This window comes from Hippopotamus amphibius, chromosome 7, assembly GCF_030028045.1.
Source record: "Hippopotamus amphibius kiboko isolate mHipAmp2 chromosome 7, mHipAmp2.hap2, whole genome shotgun sequence".
Classification (NCBI taxonomy): Eukaryota; Metazoa; Chordata; class Mammalia; order Artiodactyla; family Hippopotamidae; genus Hippopotamus; species Hippopotamus amphibius.
The window spans coordinates 97,167,926-97,185,838 of NC_080192.1; the positions used below are offsets into that span (position 1 = coordinate 97,167,926).

At 38.6% G+C, this 17,913-nt stretch overlaps 1 protein-coding gene across 2 annotated transcripts in view; it reads left to right on the top strand.

Annotated features, from left to right (window-relative positions):
- The window catches only part of FAM161A (FAM161 centrosomal protein A), a 32,481-nt gene extending 14,994 nt beyond the window's left edge, over positions 1-17,487 (top strand). Inside the window, exons 2-7 of one of the 2 annotated variants that reach the window (XM_057742372.1) lie at positions 4,071-4,309; positions 5,539-6,708; positions 7,052-7,219; positions 8,829-8,928; positions 16,323-16,477; positions 16,940-17,487. In XM_057742372.1, the coding sequence (XP_057598355.1) occupies positions 4,071-4,309; positions 5,539-6,708; positions 7,052-7,219; positions 8,829-8,928; positions 16,323-16,477; positions 16,940-17,078 (1,971 nt within the window). In that variant the 3' untranslated portion in view covers positions 17,079-17,487. The remainder of the gene's footprint in view (positions 1-4,070; positions 4,310-5,538; positions 6,709-7,051; positions 7,220-8,828; positions 8,929-16,322; positions 16,478-16,939) is intronic. The other variant, XM_057742373.1, reaches the window with a different exon arrangement.
- Positions 17,488-17,913: the final 426 nt, after the last annotated feature.

Sequence of the window (17,913 nt, forward strand, 5' to 3'; positions counted from 1 at the left end):
ATATGGGAGAAGCCCTCCAATAATAGGGAGACTAAAGGGAGACTTACAACAAATAGCTGATCTGGAGATGTCACAGCACCTCCAGGCCTTGGGAAAAGTTTTTCACCATATTTCTCCAGAGGCTCTAGAAAGGGCTCCCATTCCTTTGGGCAATTGGGTTCATCCCTATCAGCCATGAAATGAAGTATGGGTAAAAGATTGGAAAAAGGAACCACTTCAGCCAGTTTGGACTAGCCCCCAACACAGTCACACTGGCAACCCCAACTGCTATTAAAGTTACAGGAATAACACTGTGGATCCACCACACCCAGGTGAAGAAAGCAACACCTCTAGAAAGACAGGAGACCTGGACTGCGAAAACTCAGCCAAACCAGCCACTTCGGGTCTTCCTACGGGGGCAATCAAATCCCATATGAGATCTTCCGCCCTGCTGTGACCACTCCCAGAAGCTGGTCAGTCTACGCATGGCAGAAGCTTGAGGAATCAACCACCCGGATGGCGGAAACCTGAAAAAGGACGCCACAGCAAAAGGACAGATAAGACTATTACTACCTCCCCATGGACTGTAATCCCTTTTCTTGGGTCTAGCTACACTTTTAACACTAAATCTAGCTGTGGGATTAGGATCTGCTATTCCTAAAGATTGGACACGGGGGGAAAGGTCTTTACTTGCGCTGTTTTTCCTCGTGCTTATAAGTTGCTTGCTTGTTGTTGAATGCTTGGGATAATTGTTGCGCTAGCCCTGCTGCTCGCTGCAGGGGCGGCAGACTGGGATGACGACCTATGGGACGGGACAGGATTTACTGATGACAGGCTACCCGGAAACCACTATACGGTTGGCTACAGACTGGGGCCAGGGGGAATAGATTTCAAATATGAAGAGTCACATGAAGGGCCTACACCACCTCCACCACTCCCCACAATAAGGATACCTAGGCCCAGAAACCCAGGCCCTAACCTGGGCCAGATGCTAAATGTCACACATCACCTCTTAAATATTACAAACCCCACTCTGGCAAGGAATTGCTGGCTCTGCCGACCCATTAAGGGGCCCCAACTCATTGGTAAATGCCATTAATACCGCCAGAGGGAATCAAAGCCAATTTGACCCAACATAAGAACCTAAGTTGACAGGTGTCCACATGCCTCTTAGGGCCCTATGGTGTATTCAAGGTCCTGGGGAAATAACTCACGTGGGTAACCTGACAAAGGAACAATGTAATAATGTTACTAATGTCAAGAACTTAGATCCCTCCTTGATTATTGGGCCTTGGTTCAGACCCCAGGTAGGCTTATTCTTTGTGTGCAGAAGTTACGCCTACCAATGCCTCCCCACCAACTGGACAGGGGTCTGCACACTAGCCTTCATCACTCCTCAGGTAGATATTGTTCCTGGTAATCAGTCCTTTATGGTACCCTTAGAGACTAATGGCAGGGCAAGAAGAACAAAACAAATAATCCCCCTGTTAATTGATTTGGGAATTTCAGCCAGAGTTGGTACAGGAATTGGAGGAATAGTATCCTCTACTGCTTATTATCATCAATTATCTGGAAAGTTCTTAGAAGATATGGAACAAATGGCCACCTCCCTGGTAACCTTGCAGGAACAGGTAGACTCCTTGGCAGAGGTAGTCCTCCAAAATAGAAGAGAATTGGACTTGCTTACTGCTGAAAAAGGGGGACTCTCTTTATTCCTCAATGAGGAATGTTGTTTTTATACAAACAAATCAGGAATTGTCAGAAACGTGGTCCAACAACTGAAGGAATGCATAACAAGAAGGAGAAAGGAGATAGTTCCTAGTTAAATTGGGATAACTACTGGGACTGGGCAAAGTGGCTTATGCCTCTGGCTGGGCCACTCCTCATGCTCTTTGTGGTCCTCCTATTTGGTCCTTGCATCCTAAACTGCCTTGTCAAGTTCATCTCCTCACGCCTGGAAACTATAAAATTACAGACGGTTGTGACATCCAGGCCACCTTTATGTCAGCCTTTAGGCCTGGATGACCAAGAAGTTGACGCCTTATGAAATTTTCAAGGGCATCAAGGGAGGGAATGATGAGGGAATTTTTAAGTTTATAACTTTATGCTAGCTCTGTTTCTGTAAAATCTGCTTGCTGTGCTGCAATAAGAACAAGATGACCTAGTAATCAACTGTAACCTTAAGATGTCCTGATAAGTATGGAATGTCCTGCTCCTGCTCATGCAAGTTTCTGTTTGGAAACCGCCCCCCCACCATAGCAACTCCCTGTGCTCTGTAACTGCTGGTAACCTATAGTAATTATGTAACCAATCAGTTTGTGCCAAACTCAACTAGAGCCTTGTTTAAACCAACCAATCAGTCTGTGCCAATTATAGCTATATGCCTTAACCTATATAAGGGAAAGATTCCCCTGAAATGGGGCCCAGAATTGTGGAGCGCCAGCTCGTCTGGGTCAGCTGGCTTAATAAACCTTAGTTCTCCATCTCTCTGAGTGTGGTGCTTGGTTTCTCATGGGATCAATTTCTGCAACAATCTAGCCTTATGTCTACAGTCTGGCTCACCTCTGCAAATTTTGCCTCTTCTTCCCCCCAGTCAGAATTAGGCATTCCTTCTGTGAGCTCTCATGGTCTCTGATATTGTGATATACATGGTCACTCATCTGTCTACCTGCTCATCTGGGAGCAACTCATGGGCAGGAATCAGGAGTTCTGTTTCATTCAGGGTCTGTTATCAATTCTTTATCTACATGTCCTCTCCTTAACTAGCTGGAAGCTTCTCGAAGGGGGAGTTTTCATCTGATTTGTATCTTTCAGCGGCTAGCTGAATGCTGGGTGTCTTTAAATATTGAATGAATGAGGAAATTAACAAAGATATCAGAAAATTCTTTTAATTGAGTTGTATGACTCATAAAGCAATGCTCCAATTTATTTGGTAGTAAATTTCTGCACACTGGTTCTACTGAAGAAAACTTGTTTTCCTTTGCTTGTTTTCTTTAAGTTATCCCAAGTGGTGCAACACTGGCCTCCTGCACACTGTTTTTAGCCCATTAAAATATTGTCTCTATAAATACTATGTACAACTGAGACGCTACCCGATTTATTTTCTAGAGTCTTACCAGATTGGATCTCTGATTTTCTATGACAAATATGCTCTTTTCATTTTGAGTCTATTGCTGGCAGTAAGCTAAATTTAAGACCAGAGTCAGTAGCCTTTTATGCATAGTATCATAAATGATTTCAGTTGTTTCTCACCTGAGAAAATATACAATTTTTATATTTGTGGAGAATATGGGGTTATACCTCTTTAGTTGCTTCAGTTAAAAGAACTTTGAAAGGTACGTGAAAGGAGCGAAGGGAGAAGATCAGTCCTACCGGTCTCGGCATGTATGTAGAATAACCACCCTAGGTGTTCTTGTTCTCGGCATCTGCACAGTCCCTGTCACCATGGGAGCTGCTGCTCTTGTTGCCCACAGGAGCGGCTATTCTAGGAGTCCCTCCCACCTCCTCCCAGCCCCTCCTACTCCCTCAGCAGACATATCTTGGAGGGCGTTTCCCTGGCTCCTTGCTCAGCCCCTTAGAACTTTGTTCCCTCTGTTGCTGCGTCCCTCTGACTTCTCCGTCCCACCCCACCCCCGCCTCCTCTTGGTTGGAACACCCTTGGGGCCCACACTGCAGAGCCCAGCTCTGGGCTGTGCTCACTTGGTGTGCAGCCAGAGGAGCTATGTTCTTTATCTCAGGCAAACCTGTACTCCGGAGGAGCTTCTTCATGAAGGGTGGTTCGGTTTGATCCTTCCATAGTGTATGGGTTGCTACATGATCTGGGAATCTAACCATCCTTTATAAAATGGATTAAGTAGCATTTATTTTCTGGCAACTTGGTCTCTCTCTCTCACTCGTTCTTAATAAAATGTCATTAGGAGAAAATGTACATAGCCCACAAGTAACTTATAAACTGTTATATGTATATAGTCCACAAGTAACATATAATCTAGTTAAGTGGACTTTTAAAAAAGCAGCATTGGGAATCAGTGCCAACTTAATTTGTCTTTCAATTCCAGACATCACATAACAGGTTTTTTTCCTCCTACCAGGCTGATTTTAACACCAGCATTTATGGGGTGAATGAACAAAAACATATAAGCCCTGAGGATTTTGTGGACTTTTCTGATGTTTACCACTCTAATGAAGAGTACTTCAGGAAACTAGAAGAGCTGAAGGCAGCTCACATAGAAACTATGGCAAAGTTAGAGAAAATGTACCAGAATAAATTAAATTTAAAGGAAGTTCAGCCAGCGATCGCCAGGGAAGAAGCTGCTAGTATATCTTCTGGGTAAGTTTGTACATAATGTTATTTGCGGACTGTAAAATGAAATGTATACTTAAAAATGCAAAACAAAATTATTTCAGAATATTTTCTGTCAAATATCCCTTTGTGCTTTTAATGATATACAAGGTGGGGTTTTATTCAAATTGTTTGATGGCTTATCAACCTATTAGGTGGCTTCTTGCTTTGAGGGTCATTCGGTGGACATTTAGTCTTTTCTCTCTGACCCACCACTCTTAGACATGTATCAAAATATTTAGTCTGGGCCATTTTCAAATGATGAATATTAAATTTTAATTTTAAAAGCCCTTTATAATATGTGAATTAACATGAGCTCAGTAAAGATATAGTACAAAATGTTCAGAACTAAGACATAAATCTGATTTAAGCTTTCAAAATCGTCATTTTTGCCAAAAACTTGCTTCTTTTGATACTTGAGTTGGTCAGCACTGATTGTGCATCTCCTGTGTGCCAGACTTTGTCTGGGCACTGAGGAGTCAAAATCAAGATGCCCTCAAGGAAGTCAAAGACTAGCTGAGATCCAAAAATACAACATGGTGTAACAGAGTGTCATGGAGACAGAAGAGGAGCAGTTGATCATGTCAAGGTGTCAGTGGAGGGATACAGGCACATGAAGCATCATATCTGGGTTCAGTCTTAAAGGAGAAATAGCTGAAGCAGATGTAGGAAGCAAGGAGTGGCCTTTTAGGCAGCAGGAACTGTGTGCCAAGGCATGGTGCTGTGAGAAATGACCGTGTTTGTGAGGAACTTCCCGTGATTGGATCTTACTTAAGAATGGTGACTAGGGTAGGGAAAGGCAAGAGGTGAAACTAGAAAGGTAGGCAGGGGCTAGTCTTGAAGGGCTTTGTAATCGAGACTTTGTAACAATGACAAATCATGGGACAGTTTCAGGAAGGAGAGTGATGTGATCAGATGTATGTTTTAAGATGGTGACTCTGGAAAATGTGTGGAGAATCCAATAGTGATTAGACACAAGAAACCTGTGCTGTCTTAGGTTCCTGCCCTGTAAAGTGAGGGAATAAAACTAGATCATTTATAGGCATCTCCCAGGCTGTGTTCTAAAAAAAGAAAAATGGATAATTTTCACAAGCCCTATCCAGCTCCTATTTTCTAACTGATTTTACCTTGATCTTAGAAATTATGTAGTTCTTAATTTTTATATTTGGTCACATGCAACTGAGAGGGTACCCTAATTATTCTTCTCACTCACTTAGGTCTGTATCAGAAAAGAACTCCCCTCGCCCTGTCTCGTTAATGACATCGATTTCAGAGCCTGATTTAGGTCAGTCTTCCTCCTTGATTGTGTCTTCCTCTGAAGATGAGTTGCCCAACTTAGAAAAAGAGTATTCCGAGAAAAGCAGAATGATGACCTACGCTAAGGAGCTCATCAACAACATGTGGACAAACTTCTCTGTTGAAGATTATATTCAGTTTGAAGACGCTGACCTGCCAGGACTTGAAAAAAAAAAAAAGAAACCAAAAGAATGGGTGCCAAAGATTACAGTACCTGAGCCTTTTCAAATGATGATTAGAGAGCAGAAGAAAAAAGAAGAGAACATGAAATCTAAATCAGATATTGAAATGGTACGCAAACTGCTCAAAAAACAAGAAGAAGAATCAGAGTGTAAGAAAAAATTCCGAGCCAACCCAGTTCCTGCGTTCGTCTTTCTCCCCCTTTATCATGATATAGTCAAGCAAAATGAAGAAAGGAGGAGGTCTATGAAAGAGAGAAACAAAGAAGCTCTTTTGGCCTCACAAAAGCCGTTTAAGTTTATTGCGAGGGAGGAACAGAAGCAAGCAATTCGGGAAAAGCAGCTGAAAGACTTTTTTAAGTCTAAAAAGAAAGCAAACCGATTTAAAGCCAGACCTATACCTCGATCTACTTATGGTTCAACTGTCAATGACAAGTTAACAGAAGAAGAGCTCTATAGAAACATTAAGATGCAGCAGAGAACCCAAGACCTTTTACAGAATTCATTCCCTCTGCCTTGTAGTCCAGCTCGCAGAAGTTATGCTACAAGGAAGCCCAAGTGTCCTGAACAGGCTGAAAAGTCCAAGTGTAAACACAAGATTAGGGGCCAGACTGCTGATTCTGAAGACCTTCCTGAGAGATATCGGAAACACCACTCAGAACAGAAGTGTCCAAAACTCCTGACAGTCTGTGAACCATCTGACCTTCATGCAGCCTCACATGTATCCACTAAAAGAGAGAAAATCTTGGCAGACATTGAAGCAGATGAAGAAAATTTAAAAGAAACACGTTGGCCTTATCTGTCTCCAAGGCGCAGGTCACCAGTAAGAAGTACAAATGCAAAGCCTGCGCCTTGTAACTGCAACCCTCCAATGCCCACGGTGTCTTCCAGGGGAAGAGAACAAGCCACAAGGTAAATAACCAGTACAGCACCGACTGACTCATGGTTGCTTTATTGATTTTGTGTTGGGGAATTTGAAAATATGAAGTTATTTTATCTGATAACATATCTTACTATATAATATAGAACATTTTGCCAGAGGGTGTTCTTTTAAGAAATGAATGTGTTTTCCATTTTAGGAGTCTTTGGGGATAGAAAAGGTTACAGTCAGCCTATCGATTTTCTAATTACAACACAGATACTTCTCAGAAGGTTGCCCCGCTTTTTCAACCGTTGAATTAACCCATGTTAAATCTTTGCTAAACAACGTTCTCATTGGCTTAAAGTGAATTAAGCCTTAGTTTGTTGCCCTCAGGAGATCACTTGAGGAAAAGAAAATGTTGGAAGAGGAGAGAAATCGGATCCTAACTAAGCAGAAGCAAAGAATGAAAGAATTGCAGAAACTCCTGACAACCCGGGCTAAGGCTTATGACTCACATCAGAGTTTAGCTCAAATGTCTAAATCCAGAATAAAATCTCTCAGGTATCATGAGAGAATCCTGACCCTCCAGATCATTGGTTTTCAAACTTTTTTTTTAATTGGTGGACCCTCAATATATGAACAAATTAAAAATAGTATTAGTATTTCAGTTTCTGGACTCAAGTTACTATCAGTTATTTGTAGTTAACTTACATGCACGCGCACGCACACACACTTTCACACTCAGTCACTTCGTGGTGAGAACCAACATGTAAACTCACCCCATGGTGAGGACCATGATGCCATGTTGATGAACACAAACATTTTGTATTGTGGCCATGGTTCACAGCTGTAATCTTATATCAGCATCTAAACTTTTTCTTTATATTATTTTTTATTGCACAGTGAAAAATTGAAAAAAATCTTAATTCACACAGTTAAAGCTCTTTTTTAACAGCTTGCCTTGTAGTCTCAGAATATTCTTCAGTAAATAGATATGTCAGAGAGCTTTATTCTAAGGTCTGCACAAAATCTGATAGCACAAATTAACACATTCATGTTAATTAACATCAGTTATGTGATGTGTCAGTTAACATGTGTGTTAAGGTTTAGTGGTATGTGTTACACACTGGAATTCTGCAGTACAAAGTTTGAAAATCAGTGTTCCAGAGGAACATTTTTATGTTGCAACATAAAAATGTTCATGTTTAAGTAGTAAAATATCTCCCTCAAAGCTGGGTAAGTAACATGATTTATTCATTTTTAATCTGATTTATAAATACCCCCAAATCTATGTTTGCTTTTAATTATGAGCATTCCTTTTTAAATGTGTATTATATATAATAATTGTTCCTTTTAATAATGGATATTATGTATATATTCCTTATAATATGTATCATTGTAATTCATTGATAGAAGCAGCTTGATTTGATGAACTTGAGCAAAATATTCTTTAGAAGTATACTGTTCATCCTTAGAAAGTAAACTGGATTTTCCATAATGCTAAATTGTATATAATTGAGCATAATTATTATTTTATGATATGATTTTTTTTCTTATCCATGAAGTCTTATGATCTTGGTAGAATTAGTGTATTTTACATAGAGAAGATAGCATAATTTAATTCATTATAGGATCTGGTTCAAATATTAAGTATATTTACTGTGAATTTATGTATTTTGGTTCCTGTTCCTTTATATGTGGTATTCCCATACTCGCAATTTCTCCCCTGCCCTGCTCCCATTTAATTAACTGTGCCACCAACCTATAGATCTCATTTTGGGGAAAAAAGAAGAGTAAGGTCTTGTTTTCAGAAGAAATTCCTTAAAGAAAAGATACCTAATTTGGACCAAATTTTTTTGGTTTATAAATACTCATAAATGAGATAAGAGGACATTCATTTATGTCTTCAGGCCAGTTTGAAGCCCCTTAATCCATTATGTTTTGAAGATTTCAGGAACCTCAGAGTACCCAGACTGTTCCCGGGATGTAAAATGTGTGCTTTCAGAACCTAGAATTTTTATCCTGCATTCCATAAAAATTTACCAGTTTAGAAAAGAAATTGCGATAAACTGTGCTCATGATTTAATTTCTGATTTGTCATCTAAGCTAAATGTTATATGTGCAAGTTCTTATTTCTTTTAAAAATTCCATTCCTTTCATTTGATTTTAGAAAGAGTGAAAAGGAAAGGATGAGAGAATACCGACAAGAACTAGAAGAAAGAGAAGAAAAACTAAAAAGCAGGCCGCTGCTATTCGAAAGAGTTGCTCAGGTTGTGTTTGTTGGAATTTGAGAGCTATTGCCAGCTTTTTTTTTTTTTCAACATCTCTAGCTTCTAATTTTTATATTCCATTTTTCTTATGTGTTATATAATTTACTTAGTATTATTTCTGTGACAGCTTCTTCACATCAGTCAAGTAAGTAATTTTGCTTAAATCTGAGCATTGAATCTTGATGAGGCTCGTAAGCTAAAGAGCACGCTGCTAATCCGATCATTTTCAAAATAATAGTTTCACAACCTGTTTTTCATGGCTGGTCTTTTTTTAGTACCAACTTGGCCAGATATTAAGGTGAGGCTTCATGATATGAATTGGAAGTCTTTGAAGAATTAAAAAATGAAACAAAATGGCTAATTGAATCAGATTTATTTCTGCCAGTTTCTTTTTTCAGTTTTATTGGGATAAAATTGACATATAGCAGATATAAGTTTAAGGTGTACAGCATAATCACTTGACATACGTATATTAGAAATGATTACTACAATAAGTTTAGTTAACATCTATCACCTCATATTGTTACCCCCCCCCCAAATTTTTTTTCCTTGTGATGAGAACTTTTAGGATTTACTCTCTTAGCAACTTTCAAATATACCACACAGCAGTATTAACTGTAGTTATCATGTTGTGCATTACACCCCTGGTACTTAATTATCTTATAACTGGAAGTTTGTACCTTTTGACACCTTCATCCCTCGGTAACCACAAATCTGATCTTTTCTATGCATTGTGTATGTGTGCGTGTGTTTAGATTCCACACATAAATGAGACCATATCGTATTTGTCCTTCTCTGTCTGACTTATTTCACTTAGCATAATGCCCTCAAGGTCCATCTGTATTGTCACAAATGGCAGGATTTCCTTTTTTTTTTATATAGCTGAATAATATTCCATTGTGTATGTGTGTGTGTGTGTGTGTGTGTGTACCACATTTTCTTTATCCATTCATCTTTTGATGGACATTTGAGTTGTTTTCATGTCTTGACTATTGTTAATAATGCTACAGTTAATCGACATAGTGATTTCATTTCCTTTAGATAAATACCCAGGAGTGGAATTGCTGGATTATGTAGTAGTTCTATTTTTAATTTTTTGAGGAACCTCTATACCGTTTCCATAATGGCTGCACCAATTTACTTTCCCATGAACAGCAAGTGCACAAGGGTTCCCTTTTCTCTACATCCTCACCAGCATTTGTTATGTCTTGTCTTTTTGAGACTAGCCATTGTAACAGGTGTGAGGTGATATCTCCGGTGGTTTTGATTTGCATTTCCCTAATGATTAGTGATGTGGAGCATGTTTTCATGTGTCTGTTGGCCATTTGAATATCCTCTTTGGAAAAATATCTATTCAGATCTTTTGCCCATTTTTAAAATTTGATTATTTGGTTTTATGCTAATGACTTGTATGAGTTCTTTATATATTTTGCATATTAACCCTTTATCAGATAGATGATTTGCAAATATTTTCTCCCATTCAGTAGGTTGCCTTCTCATTTTTTTTTTTTGCCTTTTCATTTTGTCGATAAGGTTTTTTTTAAGTGAGTCTATAATTTTTAGTCTTATCTACAATTACTGAAAGGACTTCCCTTTTTTAAAAATTGAAGTATAGTTGATTTCAATGTTGTATTAGTTTCTGGTATACAGCAAAGTGATTCAGTTATATATGTGTGTGTGTGTATATATTCCTTTTCAGATTCTTTTGCATTATAGGTTATTACAAGATATTGACTATAGTTCCCTGTGCTACACAGTAGGACCTTGTTTATTTTATATAAAGTAGTGTGTATCTGTTAATCCCACCTCCTAATTTATGCCTCCCCCCTGCCCATTTGGTAACCTTAAAGTTGTTTTCTATGTCTGTGAGAAGGACTTTCTTTTTATCGGAAAAAAAAATTTGGTCCTATGGACAGTGAATCCCGATTTTACTAGATTTATACTCAGTTTTACAGTCTTTCCCTTAAGAGAGATGTGTCAATTTCAGATGATCTTCGCCTTTGTATCCCTTAGGAGGGGCCCCTATGGGCAGCATGGTTTAACAAAAGACAAAAATCACTGGAGGTTACAGGTGCTGTGATGTGAATTTCAAGCTGTTACATTTGGAGTTTCCTGCCAGCAACTGTCTGGGACAAATAAGTGTCCTTATAGGACTGCCCATGTCAGTGACTTGCTGAGGACAAAGGACATGTGTTGTGGGTAAATCTACATATTACAACCTCTCAAAGTTATGGGAACCCTTTACTGACTAATTTGGATATAATTTTATCCAATGCTTTTCATTTTAAGGGATGGGTTTCTTTTTTTTATATCTCAGTTTCAACTTTTGGGAAAAAAATTATCTTAAGCTGTTCTGTGTTACTTAGCATAAAGTAATTGACTTTTGCCTCAATGTAGTTATCTCCAGCTCAAGATGCAGGTTTTATGTCCACTTGTCTGGATATATCTACCCAGGTTTCCCACAGGCATCTTACATTCATCTTGCCCCAAACTATGAGGGTGAGTCAAAAATTATCCACCCTCTGGCTGTAGAATTTATTTTAATTAACTTTTAGAAAAGACAAATACATCATTGTTTCGGCATGATCTCCTTGCTTTCAATACACTTTGTCCATCTGTCAACAAGCTTTCGGATTCCCTCATTAAAAAATGTTTTAGGCTGAGCTGGGAGCCACGAATGCACCACTGTCTTCACTTCTTCATCAGAAGTAAATCTAAACAGGTGAAAGTCCGATGGAGCAAGATCAGGACTATAGGGAGGATGCTTTAACACCTCAAAATGAAGTAATCCACAACAGACTTAGGTTTCGAAAAGTTTGTGCGAGATGCATACCAGAACAACTCGCAGAAGAGCATAAATAGAAGCTTTTGGATATCTGCAAACAAAATTTGGACCGATGCTCTAAAGAAGGTCAAAGTTTCTGAAAGAGAATCATTACTGGTAATGAGACATGGATTCATCACTACAAGCCTGAGGGTGAACAGCAGAGTATGGAATAGAAACATCCTTAATCGCTGACTAAGAAAAAGTTCAAAAATCAACCATCAGCTGGAAAATTGATGCTTACAGTTGTCTGGGATTCTCAAGGGCCAGTATTGGAACATTATCAGGAAAAAGGTTCAACAATCAACAGTGCTCGTTACAGTGAGATGCTTATTGAAGAGCTGAGGCCTAAACTCCAGATTAAACACAGAGGACTGCTATCCAAGGGCGTTATGATCTTGCATGACAATGCATGTCTGCACACTTCTTCCCACACTGTCCACACTCTGCAAAAACTTTGTTTTGAGGTGTTAAAGCATCCTCCCTATAGGCCTGATCTTGCTCCATCGGACTTTCACCTGTTTGGTCCCCTGAAAGCAGCCCTCAGGAGACGAAGATTCACTTCTGATGACGTGAAGACAGCAATGCATTCATGGCTCACAGCTAAGCCTAAAACATTATTTAATGAGGGAATCCAAAAGCTTGTTGACAGATGGACAAAGTGTATTGAAAAGCAAGGAGATCATGCAGAAAAAATGATGTATTTGTCTTTTCTAAAAGTTAATTAAAATAAATTCTACAGCCAGAGTGTGGATAATTTTTGACTCACCCTGGTAGATCTTCCTCTTTGAGTTCATGTTTTTGTTGGGCTGCAGTTTAGATGACTGGGAACCACTTTTTCTCGCCATTCAGTTGTCACTGAGAGACCTGCCAAGTTCCTTTCTAAATAACTTTTGCATCTATCTTTCTCCATTCCTAATGTGAAGTGCTAGCTGAAACCTCTCTTATTTCCCATCTGAGTTATTGTAATGGTTTGACTGGTTTTCCTGCCTTGTTCTTTGCAAAGCCACCCGTTCTGTCTTCGCTTTGCCATTTCCATTCTCTAACCACAATGTTCATCCTAAGTAGGTGGTTAATAACCCTGATAACAGTGGCAATCATCCACTTCACTGATGCCATTCGTTCTAATTTTCATTGAATGGTATCGAGGAATCTTGACATTGACTTATTCAAACCATGCTGCAAGGTTGGTATTCCTATATTGCAGAGGAAGAAACTGAAGTTGAAAGAAAGTAAGTAACTCATAAGGTTTATAGTTAGTAAATAATGGAGCTAGGATTGGAACCCAAGTCAGTCTGCTTCCAAACACTTAAGACTAAGCTGTCCTGCTTTCTCCTGGAAGATAAGTCCCCGAGTCTTAGCATGGTGTACAGAATCCTCAATGGTCTGGTCCCTGTTAACCTCTTTAGTTCATCAACCACTGCACGTCCCCAACCCCCACTATATACACCCTTTGCTTTCAGACCATACCAGACTACTGGTTTCAAACCTGAAATCTTTATTCATGCTGTTTCTCAATACCCTTAGAGCTTCTTCTTGTCTTTACTTTTACTCTTTCAGTCTTAGTGAAAATCACTTCCTGTATTGTTCCCCCAGGTTGGGTTGTGTGCCATTTCCTCTGTGTGCTTTTATTACCCTTTGTGCATCTCTGTCTTTGCTCCTACGTGTTGTGTGGAAATTTCTGTTTAATGCTCTTTCAGCTGGTAACTTTAAAGGTGTTGGTCAAATCTTTGTATTCCTAGCACCTAGCACCTGAGATAATGAATGACACAAAGGAGGTGTTAATAAACATTTGTTGAACCCAAACTGAACTGTTTCTTCCTGGGATTAGCCCAGGCTGAGAGCACTATCCTGACATACTAGTGATGAGTCTCAGTATTAACAAGCAGTGTTACCATGCCCTGAATTCCCACTGTTTCTAAGCACCAGAGAAAATGTGGCAAAATAAGTGGTGTGTGTGAAATTAAACCCATAAAGAAATGTTAAACATTGAAAACATAGGTTAGTTTCATAACTAATATTCCTTCATCCACCTTTGGCCCACACATACACTGTTCTCTCTGCCCATATACCCTCTACCACCCGTGAGGGTTTGTCACAAAATAAGTATTCAGTAATTATTAAATAAAGGAAAGAATTACTATAAACTAAACTTAGGCTTATAAAAATTAAGCATTTTTCCCCCTTCAAACTAGGGCAGTGATTATAGACAAACTTTCATCATTACTCATTGTTTTGGTTTCCTGAAGAAACAAAGCTAATTTGGCTTTTTTGCAGAGTCTTAGATAGAAAACAAAATAACCATACAGTTATTTTAACTACCTTTACTTCATAGTCTACATTTCTCTTGCATGGTGAGATTCAAGGGGGAAATGTTTGTTTCAATTAGGAACAATTACACACTATTCACCTTGATATAAAATATTAAAAAGTAATAAATTCTATATACAGAGTGGCAGTGACTCACCATTTTTTGGTTTTGTTAACATAAATTAGTACTTTTTTTTTCTTGTAGTGACTATTGCTGCTAATTCACAGCTGTTATTTAATAAATTCACTCACAGCTTTATGCACTACCCATTTGTAAGTGTTAACTGTGGGCTCGCTGCTGTTGAGTTATCCCTGAGCAGAGTAAGCCTGTGATCCAGGACAGAACAAACCGTGTTTTCCTGTTTCTTGAAAATCACAGGATTTATTAACTGAATAGATGTTAAATCGGATTTTAAACCAAATTCAGATAAAGGCTTACGAGCATTAACATTGATTAGTATCATTAAATCTTTTATATTTCATTTGCTTAAATCAGAATATATTCTTCTTAACACATTGAGTTAGGTTTGGGGCTTCTTTATGCTGCTTTACAGTCTTTGGGGCATAGTTCTCGTCTTACTTTGCTGTGCCTTTCAGTTCCCCAAGGCTTGTCTGTTGGTGTTCATACTTACTTTTCTAAAATTATTATTATTCACAGTGAGTGCATATTAGCAGCGTTTGAGTGCTGCTTTTTTCAGTTTTCTAGAGTGTCAGGAAATGCACTGGTGATAATTTTATCCATTGTAATCAGTCTTTGCCATTTTGGGTTCTCCCGTGGAACACGACTCCATGGTCCTTCCTTATGCTGGAATCCCTGGGTTAGGAAAATATCTGACACTGCCTTGCTGAAGCCAGGCTTTAGGCTACCTTCAAACTCCAGGATGACCACTGCCACTCAGAGAAGGCAACATGGTGGAGTGAATAAGACTCAGGAAAAGATTAAGAGACTTAGTTTTCCCTCTCACTGTATCCTCTGACCTTAAGCAAACCGCCTAACCTCAGCAAGAGTGGAGGGAGTGTCTTAGTTTTCTTATTTGTTAAATTTGGGGGGTGAGACTGAGTTCTCTTCCATACCCTTTCCAGGATGGGATGCCATTGGTGCACTGGGACAGGGCTATTTCTCATCACTTTCCTTTAGTTTGAGGTCCAGATGGCGATTTGTGGCCCTGTACTAGCTCATATCCACTCGTAGGAGCTAAAAGTGGACTAAAGCCAAGGAACTAGTGTGAACCCCAGTCATCTGGTGTCTCTGTAAAGACTGGGGTCTCAGGAACTGTGACAATTGACTTGCTTTAGGTATGAGGGTGTCATCACAATTCCCACAGCTTCCATAGCCAGGAGGTAACATTCCGGAGATTTGAACCCAGTTCTAAATTCATGTTTTCCTTGCTGTACCCATTGCTTCCTCCACAGAGTAAAGTTAACAACATTGATGATTTTGTCATCTTCGGTGGATTAGAGATATGGCTTGTAAAGAGTGAAATTTACAGTAGGCACATAAAGAACCCTCTGACAAATATCACATGAACTTATTTTCTTACTGATTTTTTCAGATATCCTTGAACGGTCATGAAACAGTACAATGTAAAGAATGATTATAGATCAAAACTCATATGGCCACTACTCAGGTTAACAAATATAGCATTAGAGCATTGCCAGTACCCCAGAAATCCTGTGTGGCCCTCCCAGGTCCAAACCCTCTCACCTACAGATAACTGCCATTCTAACTTTTGAGATGAGCATTACCTTGTTTTTCTTTACAGTTTTACCATCGATGTAACTTGTTTTCTTTACAGTGTCACCACTCATGTAGTTTTGCCTGTTTTGGGACTTTATGTAAATGAATCATACTACATGTACCCTTCTGTGGTATGCTGCTTTTGTTCAGTATTGCTTGTGAAATCCATCCACGTTGTGGCATATAGCTAGAGGTCATTTTCATTGCTTTATTTTAGTCTGTTATATGAACACACCACAATTTATTTATCCGTCCTACTGTTGATAGATATTTAGGTTGTTTCCAGTTTTAGGATGTTACAAACAGTACTATTCTGAACATTTTGGTGTGTCTCCTTGGGCACATGTGTAGGAGTTTCTCTGGGCATATACCTAGGAGTGGAATTGCTGGTCAGAGGGTATGCATATTTTTCAACCAACCGTGATTACTGAATTTAATTTTCACTGGAGTTTTAACCTGTACATTTTTAATGGAAACTGAAAGTCTTTTGTTCTCATCTAAAAAGATTTGTCTTTCCTATAGAAAAATGCACGAATGGCAGCAGAAAAGCATTATTCTAACACCTTAAAAGCACTAGGAATATCTGATGAGTTTGTTTCAAAGAAAGGCCAAAGTGGAAAAATATTTGAGTACTTCAGCAATCAAGAGATGAAAAGTTTCACTGAAGATAAAGAAAGGTAACATATATAAGATCTCTGAATGGTTTACCTTTGAAAAAATTCTTACCTGCAGGAAAGCATAAAATTCTGTTCTATAATATTTTAAAAGGTCTTTTACCTAATGGAATACTTGTGAACTGTTGTAAAACATACTGACATTTTAATGTTTGACACTTCAAAATATTACACGGTGATGAAGTATTTTGTTTTTAAAGTAAAATAATTTAAATTTCTGACATAAATAATGAAAATAATAACATGCTTTCAAATAAAGTTTAGAGTCAATCAAATTTTGCAATAAATTAGTTCTCAGAAGAATATTTACTTTCCCAATTGGTACTTTTATAGACTTTTCTTGATAAATTGGAGCTTATACACTTGAGGAAGACTGACTGCAGGATGGCATACATTACAGAGGGTTTGTTTATCTTAAAACCAAATCATTTTTCCTTTGAAAGATTGATAAATTTCTTCCTCTAGCTTTAATGAAGAAGAAAAAATAGAAGAAAGAGAGAATGGGGAAGAAAATTATCTTACTGATAGCAACAGCCAAGATTCTTGCAAGGAAACAGGGGAAGCCAACGAAGAGAGTGGAGAAGAGAAATGTGTTGAAGAATAAAACTGAATCCATCGGCAGGATATCCTCTCTGTGTTCCTGCTGTTGTTGGCAGCATTGGGCATCAACAGCCACGCTTGTGGTGTTGAGGACGTCTATGGGAACCCGTCTAATACGTGCAAGTCTCTTGAGCAAAGTCCTCGTGTAGCCTGAAAAGGCTGAATCCAGCTGATGGATCATTTGGTCAGTTAGAGTCAGGCTTTGCCTGTTATTAAAATCACTACGTATGGTCTGTTTGCAACTTTGATCTTACTGCTGTTTTTAAAAAGTGTTTGAGAATCACAGCTGTCACAAACTGATTAGGTATAAAAATATGCATTACTTCATCATTTTGGGTGGAAAAATTGCTTAGCTTTGAGAGCAGTGGGAAGTATTGGCCTTTGGTGATTTGCTTGAAAAAAAAGTTCTGGAAAGCATGAATCAATAAATATTTTTAAATTATACTCTTTGCTCCTTTTTCTCTGCAATACATCTCACAAAATGAATCCTCAAACTTTTTTTACTAGGTATTTTAAGTTTCTTATCTCAGCCATTTTTAAAAAGTAATAAAACATAGGAAAAAATGGATAACTTGCATGTTTACATTCATTTATGCACTGAGAGTTACTATTAAATTATCCACACCATCATCACTTTACTCTTTTATCCCTATTTTATTCCAATTTATTTGTTTATTTTTTTAAGAAGGGCAACTCTATTTTTTAATTAAATAATTAATTTTATTTTTTGGCTGTGTCGGGTCTTAGTTGCAGCACACGGGATCTTTCATTGTAGCGCATGGACTCAGTAGTTGTGGTGCACAGGCTTTGTTGCCCCACAGCATGTGGGATCTTAGTTC